Source organism: Haliotis cracherodii, unplaced genomic scaffold (assembly GCF_022045235.1).
Source record: "Haliotis cracherodii isolate W230 unplaced genomic scaffold, xgHalCrac1.p SCAF_9, whole genome shotgun sequence".
NCBI classification, from domain to species: domain Eukaryota; kingdom Metazoa; phylum Mollusca; class Gastropoda; order Lepetellida; family Haliotidae; genus Haliotis; species Haliotis cracherodii.
In genome coordinates, this window is record NW_027266343.1 from 109842 (window position 1) to 133193 (window position 23352).

Sequence of the window (23352 nt, forward strand, 5' to 3'; positions counted from 1 at the left end):
AAAGTTGCAAAAAAAAGACAAGAAATGTTCATCATTCAACCAAGTCAACGAGTGATATTTTGATAACATTTCAGACCTCAGTTGGAACGAGGGATATTTTGATAACCATTCAGCTTTGAATTGGAACAAGGATATTTAATTACATTTCACCTTTGAATTAAAACGCGTGATATTTTGATAACATTTCAGACTTCAGTTGGAACGAGGGATATTTGATAACCTGATAGGCTTGAATTAAAATCAGTGATATATATTTTATAACAGTTCACCCTTGAATTAAACCCAGTAATATTTTGATAACATTTCAGCCTTGAATTAGAACATGTTAAAGTGTCTCGTATAACGTGATCACCGAGTCACCATGTCATGTGACGTATATGTTCTATCACAGCCGTCTGTGTAAAACAGTCGAGTTTTGACAAACTAGTGGTTGATAGCAGCGATCCAGACCGTCGAAACACGATAACACCAGTCGCTCAGCAGGTTTTGATAAAAGTTCTGGGGGATGACATACAGTCCGTCGACACACTGAGGTGACGATATCGTCAACATCTTTCTTGCTGTGATGAGTTGATACACATGCAGTGGGCGATGGTAGATTTATGATCTAAGTTGTTTTTGTTTGTTTGTTGTTTAAAGCCGCACATGTGCAATACTCCAGCTATATGGTCTGTAAATAATCGAGATTGGACCAGACAATCCACTGATTTACATCATGAGCATCGATCCACGCAATTGGGATACGATGACATGCATCAACCAAGTCAGCGAGCCAGACCACCCGATCCCGTCAGTCGCCTCTTACCACAAGCATAATCACCTTCTACGATAAGCATAGGTTGCTAAAGACCTATCCTAACCCGGATCTTGGTTGATGTATGTCTTCGTATCGTATGTCAGTTACTGGATTGTCTGGTCCAGACTCGATTATTTACTGACTGCCATGTTATAGCTGGAATATTGCTAAGTGCAAAATTGTTAAACTATAAACAAACATCCTGATATCTATGAAGTTCATTCAGTTGACATGGTGATATCAGCCCAAGGGTGTGCACTGAACATGCCACAGTGAGAATTGAATAATGCGGAAAGCAGCAACATTCTCGCTGTATCACATCAGCCAGGCAAGGCAACATGGTTATGGTTATGATCAGTTAGGCCACACACTCTAACAACTCAGACCTCACCAGTCAGGCCACACACTCTAACAACTCAGACCTCACCAGTCAGGCCACACACTCTAACAACTCAGACCTCACCAGTCAGGCCACACACTCTAACAACTCAGACCTCACCAGTCAGGCCACACACTCTAACAACTCAGACCTCACCAGTCAGGCCACACACTCTAACAACTCAGACCTCACCAGTCAGGCCACACACTCTAACAACTCAGACCTCACCAGTCAGGCCACACACTCTAACAACTCAGACCTCACCAGTCAGGCCACACACTCTAACAACTCAGACCTCACCAGTCAGGCCACACACTCTAACAACTCAGACCTCACCAGTCAGGCCACACACTCTAACAACTCAGACCTCACCAGTCAGGCCACACACTCTAACAACTCAGACCTCACCAGTCAGGCCACACACTCTAACAACTCAGACCTCACCAGTCAGGCCACACACTCTAACAACTCAGACCTCACCAGTTAGGCCACACACTCTAACAACTCAGACCTCACCAGTCAGGCCACACACTCTAACGACACAGACCTCACCAGTCAGGCCACACACTCTAACAACTCAGACCTCACCAGTCAGGCCACACACTCTAACAACTCAGACCTCACCAGTTAGGCCACACACTCTAACAACTCAGACCTCACCAGTCAGGCCACACACTCTAACAACTCAGACCTCACCAGTTAGGCCACACACTCTAACAACTCAGACCTCACCAGTCAGGCCACACACTCTAACAACTCAGACCTCACCAGTTAGGCCACACACTCTAACAACTCAGACCTCACCAGTCAGGCCACACACTCTAACAACTCAGACCTCACCAGTCAGGCCACACACTCTAACAACTCAGACCTCACCAGTTAGGCCACACACTCTAACAACCTTGACCTCACCAGTCAGGCCACACACTCTAACAACTCAGACCTCACCAGTCAGGCCACACACTCTAACAACTCAGACCTCACCAGTCAGGCCACACACTCTAACAACTCAGACCTCACCAGTTAGGCCACACACTCTAACAACTCAGACCTCACCAGTCAGGCCACACACTCTAACAACTCAGACCTCACCAGTCAGGCCACACACTCTAACAAATCAGACCTCACCAGTCAGGCCACACACTCTAACAACTCAGACCTCACCAGTCAAGCCACACACTCTAACAACTCAGACCTCACCATTCAGGCCACACACTCTAACGACACAGGCCTCACCAGCCAGGTCACACGCTATAACAACTCAGACCTCATCAGTTAGGCCACACACTCTAACAACCTAGACCTCACCAGTCAGGCCACACTCTCTAACAACTCAGACCTCACCAGTCAGCGCTGAAGACAAGCAAGACCGCCTCCTCCATGGACAAGAGGATAGAGCGGCTGCCTGGAGAGCAGGTCAGTGGTTCGATCCCCGGAATCATCACACCAAAAGAAGATGGGTGAGTATAGTTTTACACCGCTTTTAGCAATATTCCAGCAATATCACGGAGGGTGACACCAGAAATGGGCCTCACGCATTGTACCCATGTCGGGAATTGAACCCCGATCTTCGGCGTTATGAGCGAACGCATTAACCACTTGGTTACCCGACCGCCCCGGTAGAGGAAGTAAGGGAAAGGTCATCAAATAACTCTTGCCATGGAGAAGTTACAAAATATGTTATTACACAATTGATTTCTGTTTCGGTTTGTTTGTTTGTTTGAACTTCACTCAGCAATATTCCAACTTAATGACTGCAGTGTTTTTAATGTTTTTTCAACATAATCTCCCTGCTTTTCAATACACTTCTCATGTCGATAGTGAAGCTTTTCAATTCCAGTCAGGAAGAAATTTTCTAAAGCCAGCCTGAAAAACCCATTCACAGTAGCTTTTAGGTCATCATTGTCATCAAAGGGCTTTCCATGAAGGTGTTCATTCAGTCAAGGAAACAGGTGGAGATCACTTGCCAGGTCTGGCGAGTATGGAGGGTGAGGAAGTTCTTCAAACCCACATTGTCGCACAGCAACCTTTGCAAGTCGAGAGGTGTGAGAAGAGGCATTGTCATGAAGTAGTAGAACTCCAGCAGTCAGCATTCCTCGCCGCTCTTCATTGATAGAATCTCTCAGGCGATGAAGCAAATCAGTATAGTAGGCACCAGGTATCATTTTTTGACTTTCTAAGTAATCAACAAGTATCACACTCTTTGCATCCCAATTTTCTTCACTGATCTTGGAATGAATAGTTTAACAGTGGAATAGCTTGGGCACTTATCCCCAATCACTTGTGACATGCGGTCATGAATTTCTTGGGGAGAACTTTTATCTAAAGTAAAAAACTTGATGACTGCTCGGTACTCGTTCTTTTCCATTTCTGTGTCCATTTTGACCCCTATCACATTCAACTGGCTGTCACAAATATACAAACGGCCGCAACAGAGAGAATACACAATGAACTACTCAAACAATGTACTACACTGACAAGTTGAAAGTTAATCAGGTTGAGAACTTTTTGAGCAGTCCTGTGTGTGGGGGGGCAATCAAGTTTGTCTGGTCTCCAATTCTATTTCCTCACTCTATGTGTCATGATTTTCATAGTTTGTTCCAGTCCATGAACGACAAAAATTTCAAAAGCCAAGAGATGATTCATGAAATATTTTAATCCAGCATGATATTCATACATATTTTTAAAAAAAAAGGCAAATAAAATTACATGGCATAAACTCAACATTTTTTAATCGATTGGAGTTAAGATGGGAAAGGAAATCATGAAATATGTAACCACAAACAGATAAAATATCCAGGCTTACGCACAATGAGATTGCAACGAAACATGAACACAATGAATAAATATATTACATCAACTGTACACAGATTGCTAAAATGATTGCTATTAAAAATATACTTCCAATGCCTTTGATGCCTGGTTCCCAAGCCAAGTAGCACTGAATGTAGTGTGTCTCAACTATGTACAGGTTGTCAACACAGAAACCGTAATCACACCATCATATAGCATCTGTGGAAGATATACCGCCATCAACAATCACTCAGATATTAAAGCTTGTATACATGTCATTCAACATGGCACTATCTTCCCGAAGCAAGGGAGTTAACGGACTCTGAAAGTCCAGTTTCCACCCTAGCCGAACTTAGCTGGAATTTCCAGGCTCATTCATAGCGCCATAGGTGGTTATTTTACAAGTTATGTCCCTCCTATTGACCAATCAGATTCCACCTCTCATATCACTTGCATTTGCTTTAAGCAAACTGGCGGCGCCCAGTCAAGATGACCTGATTGATAATCAAGATCTATGCTGTAATAAAATGGTTCTTACCTCGCAAAGTGCATCAAATCACTTGAGCACCTTGTTAAAAAAAATTTAAAAGATTAGCAAAACATCTGTCGACGCCCAGTTGGCGGTACACATGCTTTGAAAATCCCGCAGTTGACCAGATGTGCACGTTGAATTCCATGTTGTTTACAAACCGGATGTCCAGTTCATTACACGATTTTGATTGGACTCGTTATTCCAGACAAACTTGGGAATTCCAACTTAGTTCAGCAAGGGAACCTGGACATTGATAGTCTGTTAATGCCCTTGCCGCGGGAAGACGACAAAGAACACAAGACAGGAACCTGACAAATTCCTTGTGTTCACCTCACTGTTACATCTAAGACATGAAACAAACACCAAAAACAACCTACAACACTTTGATTTAAATAACATAATATTTTATGCTATTTGACAATTTGTTCCAGCAGAAGGAAATCATTCTTTATCATTTTAATGTAAATAGTGTTATTTTCTAATTTCTTTTCTTAATTCAATGCACAGACATTTCAAGACAATATGACTTCAATCTAGCACCCAATAGCCATCATACCTATATGTTCAACATATGTTAAAAGGAAATGTCATCTACAAAGTCCAGATTTTATTACATTTTAGAATCATAACTATCAATCATTAAACTATTTCATAAACAATTTTAAAGGTAACTCCTTGTTGTGTGTATAGTGCAGTACTCAGCGTAAAACACTGGGATGGACTTGGGTCAGAAAAAAGGAAACACAAAATTACACGTTACTGGTTGAACTGTTTTCTGGATTACCAGCAATAAACAGTATACAGCATGATACAGAGTACATCTATTTATCTTAAAGGAACATGTCTTTTAATTCTTGTGTTTCTTCTTAATAAGCTTTTCCAAGGATTGTTGGGATCCAGTGATGTTTATTGGGTCTGCAGCAAAGAGACATAAATATACATAACATACCACCCCCCTGCTTACGTCCATGAATTCCACCAAACTACACGATATTGTGATTAGTGTTTCTGTGTCCTACAATCACTTTATACAGTAATATGTCAAAAAAACATCAATATTCACATCACAATACATACAGCACAACCCCTGAAACTGAAAAAAATAAGGATCCGCTTTGTTCTCTGGAAAACAGTACATAGTTTCAGAGGCTCTGCTGTACGATGTTAAACATACAAAATCGAACTCCCATCATTTCTGTCTGTCGTATCACTTCATGAACATTAAAGGTGTGATGGTAAAAGCATATATTGATCGTCATGTCGAATATTTTGACACTAAAACCATCTTTGAATCTTTTCCATGTAGCATTGATTTTCCAAATACGTATATCAAAACTTGACTTGTCCAGCTACACATGAACATTATTGAGAATGCATACATGATACTGTGAATGATTGATATTATTGATGAATTACTTATTGACAGTATTAGTGAGTGAGTTTGGTTTAACGCGACTTTTAACATTATATTATTTTACATTTATGCTTATAAAGACTAATTGGTCCAGAAGTTGGTCGGGGGGGATTATTGAAGACATTGGAGCCGGATGCTTGTTATGGCAAATACGGCATGCGATTCATTGTTTGAAGAAAATAGGTTTTAACTCAACTGTAGATATTATGACCTAAATATGTGCTGCAGTGACACATCAATCTAGGCTTTTACATCACATCTCTAATACATATATCATGAGCAGAACATGTTACCATGGTTACAGAATAGCATTATTACCTACTCAATTGAAAGCACAACTTGGATTACTCATAGAGAAGGCAAAGGACAGACTTGTTGGAGAAATACTGACAAGTATTTTGGCATTGATATGTATAGTAACATTCTTATCAAGACAAAGATTTTATAGAACAGGAATTTTTTTCAATGTCAATTTCTCAGGGAACAAATAATCACTGAAGAAGTTGCATGGAAAATGATTGATTAAACGTTTTTGGCTCTATTTTATTTTTTTTAAGTTAGTTAAGGAATTTTGTTTTGTTCCACAATGTTGGTGGTCAAGAAATGAAATATATCTCGACTGCACTAATAATGTACATGAATGATGCCATTGTTCCGCCTATATGACTGCGCAATCCGATATCTCATATCATAGAACTGCAACTCATCAATTCGTATAGCTTTGGTAGACACTTCGGCATGTAATTAATATTTTAGCAAAGAATCGTCTTCTTAACATTAACTAATCTGAGTGATATTTCAGGTTATATTATATTTTATTTATTCATATACATTAGTTGGCTGTATTAAAAATATCAGAAAAGTCATTTTACTATTATTTTCTATTTTTCATGTTGGTGGATTCGTAAACCTCCCAAAATAAAACTAATCGCATCAGGGTCATCTTTCACAATAGATGTATTTCAAGTTACAATCTCTCAAACTCAAATTAAAGATCTATCAAACGTTAAGATGACATTGTCCTGACAACTAATTGCAGTTGTGATAAATATCACAGGGTTGCGCCTCAGTTTGGTGACGAAAAACGTAAGTATATCAACATATTGCCCAACTATAGGCTTCAGTAATCATTTACTGGCTTGGCATTACTTCAAGATTATCATATAGGAAGGTGTTTACAATGTTTAAGCCAATGACCTCAGTGAAGAATGTGAAGTGTACCAGTGTTTTGATTTCCAAGATCCAAGATGTCCGACCTTTCATCCTGCAAGCTGCACTATGGTTCATAGTACATGTTACATAACAGTCTGTGCCAAACACCTTGGAGCCTATTAGCCTGAGCCTGTCTCTTGACTTCATTTTCAGTAGATCTTTGGGTTAATGTATGGACTTTTAGTAGCAAACCTTACTAGATCAAAAGAAACTTTAATAGGCTTAAGTCACAGACTGATTCCTAGTCATCACAGATTCACAGACAATGACTGAATGTTACCTGCAGAAGTATCTAACTCATTTCAGTTGCAAACACTGAAGATATCACATTTGTATAAATAAACTCAAAATAAGATAACACTCTTTCTTAAAATGGGTCCTCATTCTTGAACAAAGACTGCAAAAGCATGAGACATTATTAGAGAATATTCCTCAAACGGGTAATTAAGATTATTACTTTCAAAAACACACACATTCTACCAAAATAGAAAATTGTCTACTAGGTTAGAAATGTACCATTTAGGATCCTTTTGAATAAGAAGTTTCAATCTCATTACAATCCTATCTTAGTGCTCACTACTGATAGAGAAAGGTAACAGTAGCGAGCACTGAGATCTTATTTTAATGAGATTGAGGAAGTTTTAGAGTTTTCTACGTGGCTGTTGCACTGATTGTAACAGAATGAAAACCATGCAATATACTGCAGCAAAGTCAATCAGTGCTAACCAAGCTCCAGGTTTCAAAGATGAAACGTACTCTGGCTGTGTGCTATCTATGAAAAGAAAGTCTGGAAAGGTATACACAAGCAAATAGGTTCTCCACAGAAAAGAGTCCGAGAAAACAAAGGGGCATAACTCAAGGTTGACTAGTTGAATTGCACTGGTGCACTCTTGATATGTACATTATCATCAACAAATAAATGTCAGAAAATACTATTTAAAGAAACAATAATATTCAAAAGACAATTCTATAGACTAAATTCACTTTAACTGTCATTCGACAGGAGTCCATTAAATTCCGGCAGAAATGAATTCACATAGTTCGATGCATACTTAGCCCAACATGTTATGTTATCTGACTATAAACAAGAAATATTCTGAGACAATAACAGCAGATTTCTACATGCACTGCTCTTGTTCTACAAAGCAATATCTACATTCTGGAAAAATTCATCAAATCTGGTATCACTTGCAAGCAACATCTATCAAAAACTTGAAATGAACCTGACAGTGGCTTGGGTGCACATGCACTTTATTCTTGATTGAGCAAAAAAGTCTGCCCTATGTCATTTCCAGTAATTCTGTTTGAATAATAACTACACTCCTTAGGAAGCATACATAATATCTATGATATTTTCAATTTTTATCATGCGTATGGGTGTTTTATGTGCTTTAGAAACAAAATATACATATTAAATGCACAAGACAGCCTGAAAAATATCATGGCTATTTCACTAAATAATAAAATGAACAAAACAAAGATGACTGAATGAAAATCATTTTGATCACTTTCTTCTGAATATTAACTTTGATAAAAGAATAAAAACATCCATGACAAAATATCCACTTTCCACGATGGCCCCAAACAAATGAATCCTAACATTAGAACATAGTCCTTTTTAGGGCTGGGACAGGTGACGCGGGTACTCGGGTCAGGTGGGTCCTGAGTAGGACCCGGGTACCCACAGGACTACCCAGACCCGTGGTTAGCCACGTGATATATTGTTTAATGACAAAAACTTACTACAGCTCGGTGGTTACTCTCCAAGTCACTAATGTTCGCATTTCTTTCTGACGATGAGCACATTCCCTTTGACTTGTAAATGTTTGAGTAAAGATAAAGCTTCAGTCAACTTCAGTGTACGCATGATCTGATTGTTTGATACATGTATCTAAATAGTTTGTAGTCTGTCAGACTGCTACACTCTGCAGCCCTCCACAAGCACCTGGTTGGTGTATGCCTGTGTGGGTTAGTAAGGGTTAAAGCCTCACTAGCAATATTCCAGGGATGGCACCAGAAATGGTTAAACACACTGTTCCCATGTGATGAATCGTGGCTTTAAGCATGACGAGTGAATAAGTGGGGCTACCCTGCCACTTTTAACACAGCTTTTAACAGTATTCCAGTTATATCACTGCATGTCAGCTAAGTGGGATGAAAGCCATGCAGGTCTCAGACGTTTACCACTTCAGTGAAACCCACGAGCAAGGATATGGTGCTGACAAACCTAGAAATATAATTGGGGCGAACCAGGATTCGAACCCACAATCATAGGTTTCTGCCCTGCACAAGGGACACAACTCTGCACAGCGAATTGTGGCGCCTTAGCCAACTCGGCCACCCATTCCCACATAATCTGTTATGTTGGAAATTTACACAAACATCTGTCCTCTTTATTATTTACAGATCCCCACTTTGAAATATTCCCCTCAATGCAGATCATTGTAAACATGGCATATGAACATGTTGTTGAATTTAAATTAACAAAAGGTAAACAATTTGGCTGTGGGAAAACTATGAAATAACAAAATTATTGCCATAAAATTATTTACAAGCAAAGAGACAACAGCAAATTAACCAATTCAACCAACAAAGAAACATACGATGCTGTACAAAATATAAGAAGTCACATATAACCAAATCTATTCCAAGAATAGCTCGGGCTTGTCAGAAACCTTGTCCTGCACATCTTGTAGCGAAAACAGTAACCGAATAAAAATGTGACCATTTTCGTTTAAAAGTACTCCACCATTATTCAACAACATTCGACTCGACTCATGCTGAGCTCTGACGATAAAAATAATAATTTAATATCTTACACTACCTCAGTCAACAGGACCTCTCCATACACAACATTTTATGTTCTGTGTCACCATAGTTACGACACAAACCTCAGGCGTACAAGTCCAAATTTGAGGTTTTTAGAAATATTCATCATTTCATGAATAAATTTAAGAGAAATGTACATCAGATGTGAATACTATTGTATAATGTGGAATAACAATCCTGATCATCCCTTTCTTCAACAAAATATGTTTAAGTAAGTCCAGCTCAGGTCATCGCAGTCCCAAAGAACGGCCTGGTTTCACATCGTGATGGTAGTGCACGACTGATGTAAGTCTGTGATAAACTATAAGCTCTACGATAGTTGTAGCATAATGACTGGCATATGTCTATACTAATATATTAATCTGTGGCAAGTACTCCACACCTAGTGCTGAGAGTTGTAAGTTTCTGTTAAACAAACTGAGTTATAACAATCGCAACACTAAGAATGGCATAAACCTATAATAATCTATGACAATTACGCAAGTCATAGTATCGTCCTATGTAGCAGCTATGTAAGTCTTAGCGCCCTAATCCTTACATGAGGCCCAGCGGTTATAAAAGACACCAACCATTTGTATACAATTCACTACTGATACCAAACATGAGCTTCTCAAAGATGAAAAGGAAATTGTAAGTTGTGACATCTGAACCCAATAGTTCATGAACAATATGATTCACAATCAGCTGACAGTGGACAATAGTTCATGAACAATATGATTCACAATCAGCTGACAGTGGACAATAGTTCATGAACAATATGATTCACAATCAGCTGACAGTGGACAATAGTTCATGAACAATATGATTCACAATCAGCTGACAGTGGACAATAGTTCATGAACAATATGATTCACGTACCAGATGACAGAAATTCAATAATGAAATGACACATGAACCAGATGCGCTGAAAAAATTAACCCACCAATCAGAGCAGAGGTTACATATGACATCATCAATGACAATCCCAATCACCAGTCTCAATGGAGGTTTCCAAATGTCTACAACTAAGGTATAATTTCATGTCCAAGTATCTCTATGTCTGACAACAGCTACAAAGTGGATGCGTATGGAAATTGTGAAGTTTCAAGTACTTCGGATGAACTAAATGTCCACTATCATCAAATAAGGATTTTCCTAATGAAGCATAACAATGAAAGATTTGCAATGAATACAAATTTGTGTTTCATGGTCACATACACAGGACGAAATCTTCACAAACAAAACAAAATTATCTCGCATTCAGTTGAAACAGTAATCGCTTCTTTCACACATCGTACAAGAGTTATCTCCCTTTAATCAACCAACACAGTAGAAGTTCTTGCCCTGCACAACAGCTGATATTTTAAAGCAAAATAGAAGTACTGCAAGAAACCAATGATGATCCCATTTGTATTTCCCCCATCGTAGTACACATACATAAAGAGAAACATTTACATCATGTGCGGGACTTGAACACTAACAACTTTCTTTCTCTACAATGAATGATGAAAGAAGGGTAAAATTTCATGGACCTGATTGGAGTCAAATGATACAAACCCTAGTCAGGGTTTCATCTAGACCTGCTCAGGGGCAGATATTCTGCCCAAATGTCAGTAAAACGTCCCAAATTGACATTAAACCTGTTCCCAATCACGTTATTATTGTTACAACTTATATGATGGCTTCATGGAGGTGGCTGGTATGCTCTGACAAATGGACCAATAAACATGATGAACATGGGGAGGACATATTGTGTTCAATACTATGTTATAATCATGATAATCCCCCGAAACACAATTTCCTTTCTCCACATATGCCTGCCTACTTAGGTATAAACACTAGATAAATCCCTGTTAAACCGTCGGATGTTATTTCCTGAAAATGATGAACACTTTCTTGGCTTGTTGCCATGTATCACCAGAGCATAACTGAACATTGATATGATATAGTTGAATATAAACCATGCATCATCATTAGAATTAGGCATTGCAGAAGCAATAATAATAATAATACATGTAATAATAATAATAATATGTCTGTAGCAAAAGCTCTTCCTATTTCTACCTATTGTTTCAGCCTCTTGTTCAAAAGATCCTTGGATATGAAATGTGTGTTTCTTTGTTATTCTTTGGTTTATCAACTAATTATCAAAAGCAAACCCTTGAAACATCTTTGGCCTACAACATGCACAGAGACTCTACCTTCCCCATTAAAACAAATGCAGAACCCAAACAAACATACAGTGAGAGTCCTGCATTTTGTAACTTAGTTTAATCATTACATAACGAGGGAACCACACAAATATGCCTCGATCACGTTGTGTATTATATTCCATTTTATTATCATAAATACCCTGAACCCATTTGGTCACTCTTCCTTACGAGTTTGGACTGAAAGAATGGACGCTGAAAATAGCCAAATTGTATGACTGAATCCAGCAGCCTCTCAATCAGTACTTGACAGAAACATAAACGGGAATGTCATGAAGCAGAACACTTCCCCCAAATAAGTCTTGGTTCTCAGGCACCCCCCGCATAAAGTCGGATGCAGGTTTCGTTCTTATTTCCACTTTCCCATAAAAAATATATCCTAATACTAAAAAGAATGTGATCCAATACAGCACACAGTTACTTTCCTTTACATGCACCCTGCTTTACTGCGCTTCTCGTGTTATAGGTTGGCAGCAATAGGAGTTTGTATGCTTGTTTATGTAGGGAGACCCTTTCCCAGGTTGATGGTACACAACCGTTCATTTAGTTACATACTGTTATGAATAAGAAAAAACAAACAAAAAACAACACTGCCTGTCCTCACTATATTTTCAAAAGTCTGGGAAGCCTGGGAACCAATTCTTATATTTTTTTAAGCCCTAATATTCATGAAAACATCTTTTCCACCTACACAGTTCATTTACAAAGTCTTCTGATTAACATCCTGAAGGCAAGCAGGTACAATGTCACAATTTTGTATACAGATCTATGCAAAGCTCTCGTTCAGCTCATGCAAGCTCATGAGCGAGAGAAAATTCTGTGCTAAGAGTGAGTTGGGTTTAACGCTGCTTATACCAGTATTCCAGCCATATCACAGTGTCAGCTTCATGTGGGAGGAAAGCCCGAAGTGATGCAGGTCTCAGACGTTTACCACTTTGGTGAAACCCACGAGCACGGGTATGGTGCTGACAAACCTAGAAACATAATTGGGGCGACACAGGATTCGAACCCACAATCATAGGTTTCTGGTGCGCCCAAGGGACGCAACTCTGCACAGCGAATTGCGGTGCCTAAGCTGACTGGGCCCCCCGCGCCCCCCTGAGCTAAGACAATACAATGAAGAAGGTGACGTCACTTCACAAACAAAACAATGGTGGTGAGTAGGTCCATGGTACTTATCATAATAGTGTGGAAATATAATTATTTGTTGGACACACAATGAAAAGGCATTCACGCCTTTGGTCTCCTCACTGACCTCATGCAACATGAGATCAGAGGACTCCACTAAATGAGGAGGGGGGGGGGGGGGGGGGGGGTGTTGTTCGGTAATATGACATTAATGATAGCAGACATATCTATCAGGAATGCATCAACTGGGAATCCTTGTGTTCTGAACATGTGGGTCATTCAACTGCTGGAACACTGAATAAATGCTTCAGTAACTTCAAATTTTCTAAATACATACTTCCCAACCAATCATTGAACTATTTGCAGAATTATTGTCCTGTAGATGAAATTATTCCATTATCATGATATAGCTAAAAACATGTCAAATTAAAAAACTGTTGCATTTCTTTAGTGTTTCAGATTACAGGTTAGCTAGTTCATTCTCCCCCTAGTAGAAAACTGTCCAAATGGCTGAGAAGTCAAGCTACTGGAATGTCAAGCCATGTAGGGATGGGCGAGTGACAGGTGATCAGCAACCATAGACAGCATCATTTACTACAGCAGACAAGAATGAAGTCATGCATTTGATGAATTCGTGAAATCAACTTGTGGCATGTGACAAAACCTCAGTCACTGCTAACCATGCCCACAGTGACAAAACCTCAGTCACTGCTAACCATGCCCACAGTGACAAAACCTCAGTCACTGCTAACCATGCCCACAGTGACAAAACCTCAGTCACTGCTAACCATGCCCACAGTGACAAAACCTCAGTCACTGCTAACCATGCCCACAGTGACAAAACCTCAGTCACTGCTAACCATGCCCACAGTGACTTCAGCACTGTGGATGTACAATCTCCTTAAATCAGCTACCGCTAAAGAAAGATCTGAGGACATCCCATTACAGGTCATGTCAGAACGACCATTCATCAGACCAATCAAAGCGATGAGGAAAGTGACAGTCGGAGTGTGGTTTCTTACCATGCAACTCTGACAAAGTTAACACATGGTATTCCGAACAACAGGTACAGGCTGTACGACTGATTCCGTCAAAATCATCACCTATTTCTTGCTTCAATGGGATAAACATTTGAGTGAGTGAGTGAGGGCTTTGAACAGTATTCCAGTTATATCATGACGTGTCGGCTTAATGTGGGAGGAAATCCCAAAGTGATGCAGGTCTCAGACGTTTACAACTTTGGTGAAACACACGAGCACGGGTATGGTATGCATCTCTGCACAGCAAATTGTGTTGCCTTAGACGACTGGGCCACCCCGATAAACATTTGAATGGCAGATACTTTCCATAGCTCGTGGGAAGTATTGCCATACAATCTCAGCTATCTATTAGACATTCCAGAATGTTCTTTTGTTTAGTTTTCAATTTTGAACCGAAAACGATGTCAAAATCTTGATAAAAGCACAATCTGGAATACAAGTCGTCAGTTTGAACTGTGTCATACTGCTCGAGAAAGCAGCTTTCTGATTGGCTAATAACAACTTCTTGTTAGTCATTTCATTAGTCGGTCATAGTTCGCGAAAGGTTGTTCTGACATGACCTGTAATGGGATGTCCTCTGATCTTTGTTTAGCAGTAGTGAGAACTAGGATCTGATTTTAATGAGATTGTGAGGAAATATACAAGAAAATTTGGATTCCCTAAACCTAACTATAACACGAAAGTCTAACAATACTTGGTGAATGAAACCATTACGCCTACTCACGCACTGATTCATGTCTTAATTCACAACTGATTTTTGAAAGGGTAGCAAAAGTGTTGCAATTACCTTCCAAGATAACTACTGGTCTTACAAGCTATGAAATGTTAAATCTGTTTACATGATACTACGTGAGTGCATGAAGAAGGCCCTATTAACAGGTCATCTGAGTTGAACACAACTTGGCTTGAGAGCCAGGCCACAAGGAAAGTAGAGAATTTCAGATAAAAACAGTGTTATGATGCACATCGTATCATGACCCAAGTATCTTGACATGTATCAACAGGAAGGCATATTATCCCTCCCCAAACAAAATGAATCCCACCCAATAATTCCCCTAGATATTGCAACAAGATCAAGTGGTTTCTCAGTCTGCCTTAAGTTCATAAGATGTATACCACTACTAATAGCTGGCCTCTTACTCAGCACAAGGCCATGGAGGGACGCACTCAAAGTGAAGACATTATTATCAAAGGATCAATGAGAATAAAGCAATCTCAACTCCCTGGGATACATTCCATAGGAATAACATTTTTACTTATTATTTTACAAAAAACACAATTTACTTTGTAACATCACCAAATCCGATGTGACACAGTGACATTGGATGACGCCAAAACATCTTATTCATGATGTGCAGAGTCACATGGAATTATAACCATGGGTTTTCAAGTGGACCCCTACCTAATGTACATCCATGTTGATAAACGGGAGTTCATACCCTCATTCCTCTACCAAGACATATATATGTATCATTTTGCATCTTGGAAGTTACCTTGAATACACTCAAATTACTGTTCCACTTCAACACAAGTCAATTAAGGGGAGATAACTCATGTCATGCCTTAAAGGTCTTCTTCCTTCTTGGTCACTATAACTTGAATCACATGTCCTTTAGGAACTTTTGCGTCCTCGATTCGTAGTTTATCATTGAGCAATCGCCCAGAGTAGAAGAATCGCTGTCTTACCACCTCGATCCCTTCATCTTCACAGATTCGCTTCTTGATTTTATAGACAGAGTCTGTTGTACGAACAGGCATTTTGATGTCCTTGTTTGTGTGAGAAAGGCGGAATTTGATTGGAATTTCAATCCCAGGTGAGGAATTGTCTGTGTCTTGCCCATTGTCACTCTCACTGAGTTCCTCAATCAAATTGGTCGGTGCACTCAAAACATACACAGGCAGTTGGTAACGGTTACCCAGTTCATCGTAGCAGTCCATTAGTGTTCCTGGTAACAACAAGAGCAGGGATTTAGGGAAGGTTATGAACTCAGGGCCCCTGGAAGGCAAATTGGCAAAAAAAATCACAATTTTGTGACAAATCTTTTTAGGGAAAAAACAATGTCTTATTTTCTTAAACATGTTAAATTCAGGGGTATTTTAACATTGTATTTTAAGACTGCATTCAATGCAATATATAAAACTAAAAACTAAAACCTCTTCCGCTTTATTGGTCCTCGTAATACAGGTTATCTATTCAAAGCAAAAGCATCAGCTGTTCGTTATATATACCACTTAAAAGAAGTCAAAGAACATCAAATTTTTTAATATGACTATAGTTAATCATAACAGCAACTGCAGATAACAGCCCCCTCGCCATCCCCCACTGTCACTAAGCAACCAAACAATGGACACTGATCAGCAGATCCTGGCTCTACTCTGTACAGAGACAAGCAACTGCAGATAACAGCCCCCCTCGCCATCCCCCACTGTCATTAAGCAACCAAACAATGGACACTGATCAGCAGATCCTGGCTCTTTTCTGTACAGAGACCAGCAACTGCAGATAACAGCCCCCCTTGCCATCACCCCGGTGTCACTAAACAACCAAACAATGATTAACAAGTTGACTAGTCTAAGCGATGCTCGATACAGTTCCTGATAGTTCCTGTTTGTCTGCAACACTACTCTGGCATCACAAACTCACCATGTGGTAGTGAAATATTGGCCCCATCAACAATGGCTTGAGCCAGGGCATGATCTCCCGTCTCCAGGGCGTAGGCAGCTGCCTTCAGGGCGTCCCAGATCTCCTTCCTGCCCTCGAACGCGGGGGCCGTGTCCCAGAATTCATCTCGTTTGCTGCGGAGCTGGCCCTCGGTCAGTTGCACGTCACTCTTCCATTTGGGCTTCTCTGCCTTCAGAGGTTGGTTCCTTCCTATTGAGACTGTCAACATAAACAAACACTGTTACAGGTTGTTTTCTTGAAAACACTGAATCTGGTTCCCTGGACAGCATCATTTCCAGTGAAATTGTCCGTAATAACAGGATAGATTGATGAACACTGAGTACAGGTGGATCCTGAGGGGAAAGCAGGGAGTGTGCACCTTACACGACCACCTCCCACAGCAACCCCCCACGGCCTACCCCTCACAGTAACCTCCCACAGCAAACCCCCACGACCACCTCCCACAGCAACCCCCCACGGTAACCTCCCACAACAACCCCCCTAGACCACCTCCCACAGCAACCCCCCACAACCACCTCCCACAGCAACCCCCCACAACCACCTCCCACAGCAACCCCCCACGACCACCTCCCACAGCAACCCCCCATGACCACTTCCCACATCAACCCCCTATGGCCACTTCCCACAGCAACCCCCCTTGGCCACTTCCTACAGCCACCTCCCACAGCAACCCCCCACGACCACCACCCATGGCAACCTCCAAAGTCCACCTCGCACGTCTATCTGGATCAGTCATCGCAAGAGGGTAAGCTTACACTGGTGTCTTCTCTATATAAGAATGCTATGGTTGTACAGAGCTCCAGATAAGCTGCGTATCTGCGTAAAATACGCATCAGAAATGCAGAAATACACAGTAAAATAAAATTCAAGCATATCAAATACGCAATGAATATTACAGATACGCTACAAAAATAAAACTTGTGCATATCATCAAAATATTGTGAAGTAACCCTGCATATTCGATTAGCAAATCAGCAACTTATTTTGAAATTATAAACGGGCATTCCGTCAACCTTGCCAAACTCAACAATGACAGTTACATCATGATCATTTGCCATCACACTTTCTTGTGGAAGTATCTTGGTATTTTTTAGTCCTATAAAGCTCTCGAACCCAATGATTTTAAAATGCATGGGTAAAATACCCACAACACCAAAAGCTTATCTGGAGCTCTGTTGTATATTTAAACTGTATCTAAACTGTATTTAAACTGAGTATCTGCAGCCATGAAGTACACAAGTTGACCTAAATGATTATCATGTTTACATACATGATTGTGTACAGTACTGATAGTTTCCTTGATTTTACCATTGTTTTTTCTGGATCTTAGTTCCTGGTTGAGCGTCATTATTGGTGCATGTAAAATGTTCGTTTTTGAGAAAAACATGAAAATTTTGAAAAATGGCTAATACTAAAAATTCTTTAAAACAATTCATATTAGTTGAAACAAGGATAAGGTCCCAAGAGATGAAATTCCAAATGCAAAGATTTTTCTGATTATGATGTAATTTTTGCAAAAATTCATTCATTATTAGCTGTTTAATTGTTTTCCACAAATAGTTTTGCCACACATTCTTCAGATGCCATGCTTTTCATGTGTGACAAATACACCCCTCCCTGCTGTTGTCCCCGGTCATCTGGGGGTCAAAAGGGTGAGAAGGGAAACCATGTGACTGCAGGTCTGGGCATCTTACAGTACACATGGTAGACATGGCCATAGCGACACTGGTTTCTGTATTGGTTTTCAAAAACTAATGTTGACAAAGTTTTACAATAACTGCCCAGGTTAACCTCACTTCCCTGCCTGTCAGGAAACATGCTGAATCTGACTGCATAATCAAGATAATACTTAGAAAGAGACTAAATTATCATGTGACATAAGATTGCTACACGACAAATTGCAAAGAACAATGCTGCCTGAAGTGTGGTTTATTTCACGATAAAACATTGTTCTTGCCAGGGGTCCGGAAACAGTCATATGCGCCGGACATGTCTGATTGGGAATCTCAAATGTCTGGTTTAAGATATTGCTTACCGGACATTTAAATTTTTCTGTCCAGACATTTTAAAAAACAAATCGGGTCCAAATAATTGATGAGCGTTATCGTATCTCTTCAGCCAATTCAGGTGAATAAACAGGTATAACAAACTTGGTCAATAAAAGTATGAAATTTGGTATAAAACATCACTAGACATGATGATTTACCATTTAAAATGTATTTCCTGCTCTCCAAGGCACTGTTTTATATGCAGAGATTAAGATTACTGTGTGTGTCTTCTCGTAAACTAAGCTGGAAATAGCAATCAGCTGTGCACACGTTTCCTCCTAATCTACCGGTGATTCAGTTAAAACGTACCCATTCATACAACTTCAAAGAACTTTGATGCAATGGTCGGAAGAAATTGTATGTGAAATTAATATTTTATCAGGAATAGCATGAACTTCTAGCATGAAGTCACTTCTGGAGATTCGATCATGCGCTCGCAACTTGGTGACGGAATTTGGATCGAATTACTTTTGAGAGGGATGTGTCTAGTGAGTTGTTCCCCTTAGATGTAGCTGGGCAACGCAGTTAAACGTGATGCCCAAACAATCGCACCCAAAAGTGGGAGAGATGTTACAAGCAGTATTGGGAGAAAAGGTACAGATTATAGACATGAAAGTTGTGGGAATATGCGGGAAAGACCAAATTTACCCCCCCTGTTCATAATTTGGACTTGTCCGACATTGCCACAATCGGATTCTATTCACATGATTAAGGGAGTCATTTTTATTTAATTATGGGTAAATATTTTTACTAACTACTACTTTTTACTATCATCATTAAAGTGATTGTACATAATGTTGATATCTCATTTATAAGATTTTGTTTTGTTTGTTTCTTGTTTAACGCCGCACTCAGCAATATTCCAGCTATATGACGGCGGTCTGTAAATAATCGAGTCTGAACCAGATAATCTAGTGATTGACGGTAGCATCTGGGATCCACGCAATTGGGATATGATGACATGCATCAACCAAGTCAGTGAGCCTAACCACCTGATCCCGTTCATCGCCTCTTACAACAAGCATAGTCGCCATTTACAGGAAGCATGAGTTGCTTTTGACCTATTCTACCCTGGATCTTCACAGGTCTCTCATATAAGAAATAAACGACGAGTGGGAGTTGTTTATCATACAATAAAACACTGCAGGGAGAATAAACCATAAATAACACAAACTGGTTCACAGATAGCAAAACTTCTTGTCATTTGCTTGTCAGGCAAGCCATATGGAAATGTTTCATGCAAAGTAAATATTTACATATGTACATGATATGTATTGCAATACGTAGCAATATGTAGGGTTCACATATCATGGCTCACATATGCATACAGTGGTCTACATATGAAACATGTCGCAATGTGAAGTCAGGTGAGGCCACTGATTTGAAAAGCAAAATATGAAAGAAAAGATGTGACAGAAGCATACCATCTGCCACAGCATATTGAAAACCAGTGTTAGAAATAGGCACAAGTCCTGTAGTCCTTGCCAAACTGCCCAATAGTTAAGGTATCATAATAGTAGAAATCTGCCCTTTGTAAGGGTTTTGCTACATGTTATAATTATAAGGACTAGTGGACAAAAACTGCTAGTTTCTATAGCTGAAGATATTATTATGATCGTGTTTGTCACATAGCATGCATTTCATTGTTGATCACATTGATATTGTAACTTGTAATATACATGTACATACAGGTCTACCAGATCAGCCTAGTGAGTACAGTGTATGATATTCTCCTACACAAGTTGGTTACAGCCAGACTAATCAATTGCTAATTGCTAATTGGAAGGAGAGTCGTGCTTCACTTACCTCATTAAACATAATCATCATATCTACACTTAAACATATAATGCATAACAATCACTTTATGATTTTCAAAAATAGTCGAAGCGTGACGCCATCCCTCGCAGACATGCATCAACCAAGTCAGCAAGTCTGACCACCCGATCCCGTTGGTCGCCTCTTACAACAAGCATAGGTTGCTGAAGACCAATTCTAACCCTGAATCTTCACGGGGCCTCAGGATACCATGGGTCACACAAGCAGATTTGTGCCATTTGCATCCCTGAGTAATTATTGGTATAGACAGTATACATCAACATTATGACCAGTGACTTAAATCAGACTGATTTTCACCATGTTTATCATCTAATGCTTGTCTGAATGAAGCACGAAGTAGCCCCAAAACATCATTACAAACAAGGAAAAGGTTATCCATCAAAGTTTCATGTCTACATGTACTTATGTCTGGTATCAACAATGAGAATATGATATGAGAAAAAACTACGCCTGGCTAAACAGATGTATAATCAGAATTATTGTTGATGGGAAGAGATATCAACAATTATCGATATGAAAATTGTGTCATCGATAACATTCTCACATGAATTATTGTGATGAAATTAAGTTTAGATTTACCAAAACAGATTTGTTATTGTCAATCATGTCAATTGCCGAACAAGGAAATCAGCTGTTTCTGTTGTATCTTAAATGTCCACAAAGTAATCCATGTGCCACCACTCACCAGTGGGGTGAAACAGGTTGTTTTCGTTCAGACTTTTTTGTTGTGTATTTGCTCAAAGTTACTTCTCCGATACTTATCAATAATTGATTGATATTTAGTAAATGATTGTCAATCTCTATGATCTGTATCGATAGCAAGCCCTAGTAAAAACAAACTTAACGAGGATAAAAATGTTAAACCAATACAAGCATGTAAGCATGTAAGCTGTAATTCATGAGGCGGAGGAGGAATGGTCCTGAAAGCTCTCACCACACACTATTTCCTCTAATAGTGTGTATTTCTTCTGACAATAACCCTGTTTGACATGTTTAATCGGACCAGATGATGATCCACCGTACATTGGAACCTGGGCAAAGTTGGTATGTTTTAAAGACTGACATCCATTTCTTTACCCAAAGTAATCAATGAAAGAGCTATTCATGACAAGGTTTCAATATGGGGATCATTCAGTTACTGGTTTACTTCACACTGCATGCTTTAGCATGATTAGAGGTCCTGCCTCTATTTTATTTTGACACAGCATCTACATCAGATTTCTGGCTAATATATGAGGAAATATGGTATCCCCAGTGTCAGCTGTAGTCAGCAGTGTCAAATTAGGTATGTAAGTAAAGGGCTTCTTGTCATTACCCTTATTCTAAAACAAGATAGACTGCAGGTTTTTAGAGGATGCTGAAATGTGCACACAAAAATGTGTGTTCAGTACACACAAATGTATAGAATGGACGCAGACAAAAACCAAAATACTGCATCCTGAAGGACTCACAATAATATTCATAGTACCAATTTTTGTCAAGATATATACAGATCCTGTTTTAAAAGTAATTATCAAATCTTACAGTATAATACACTACACCATTTCATTATTAAACAGGACCCTCATATTTCATAGTTTTGTAGGCCCACTTAAAACCAAGAGACAGGAATATGGTACCAGACCAGGTCACCACAACCTTGTATCTCTGCCTCATGTAATGGGCATTATAGAAATTATGTAGTATTCACAAGTTATAACCACTTATATTGACATCACCAAAAACATGCACAACAAAATAACAGTTATAATGATCATGATGCTATAGAAAATAGATTTCCATCAGTTTGGAAATGATAGGCAGCACTATAACATTTTCATCATCATGAATAATGACTGCTTTTGAAGCGGTGGAATGGAATCTGTAAACCTGCAATAACTCCAAATGTCAACAATATCTTGGTGTATAGATCATTAAAATTGTTCATATGTAAAAATAAATACAGACTGCAATGCAAAGTCTTCTCATGAAATTGATCACCAAACAGTTTGTTTAGGATAACACCCACTGGAAAGTTAGGAATCTAATTAGCATTAAATTTCAAGTTGAACATGGAGAAGGATTGGGTGGACATCAGCAGGCAGCAGCCACACAGCAGGGACAGGACAGGGCGAGAAGCGATGACAATCACGCAGACTCTGCAGGCGGTGAGCTTCGGCAGTGTATCCGCACCCGGATGTTCAAGATCAGCTGTTGAGTTAGTGTATTGGTGTGGAAAAAGCAAATTTCCTCGTCTCACTCCCAAGATAAACAAATCAACACCTACCATGTTGTACCATACCTGTCACATCCGATGACTCCCTAGAAGGTGGGCCATTGTCTCGGTTTGCCCCTATACACCCTCCCATGACAACTGGGGGAGGGGAATAAGCCTCTGGCAGATATTTTGGGGGATTCCCTGAAGATTACAATGGACTTTTGATCACCTTCCTTCTCTCTCGGCCGTGACGTCACACAAACAAGGTGCTTGCTT

The 23352-nt window shown here is 39.6% G+C and overlaps 1 protein-coding gene across 2 annotated transcripts; it reads right to left on the reverse strand.

The window, feature by feature from the left end:
- Positions 1–14543: 14543 nt before the first annotated feature.
- Positions 14544–23321, reverse strand: LOC139453158 (ubiquitin domain-containing protein 2-like). 2 transcript variants are annotated; one of them, XM_071234789.1, is made up of 3 exons: positions 23161–23321; positions 16957–17193; positions 14544–16258 (listed from the first exon to the last, which is right to left on the reverse strand). In XM_071234789.1, exons 1-3 carry the CDS (start codon positions 23225–23227, stop codon positions 15876–15878), a joined length of 687 nt encoding a protein of 228 aa, XP_071090890.1. In that variant the 5' UTR covers positions 23228–23321; the 3' UTR covers positions 14544–15875. The 2 variants fall into 2 exon arrangements, with proteins under 2 accessions (XP_071090890.1, XP_071090889.1); XM_071234788.1 differs by having other exon boundaries at positions 23146–23321.
- Between the last annotated feature and the right edge of the window lie 31 nt (positions 23322–23352).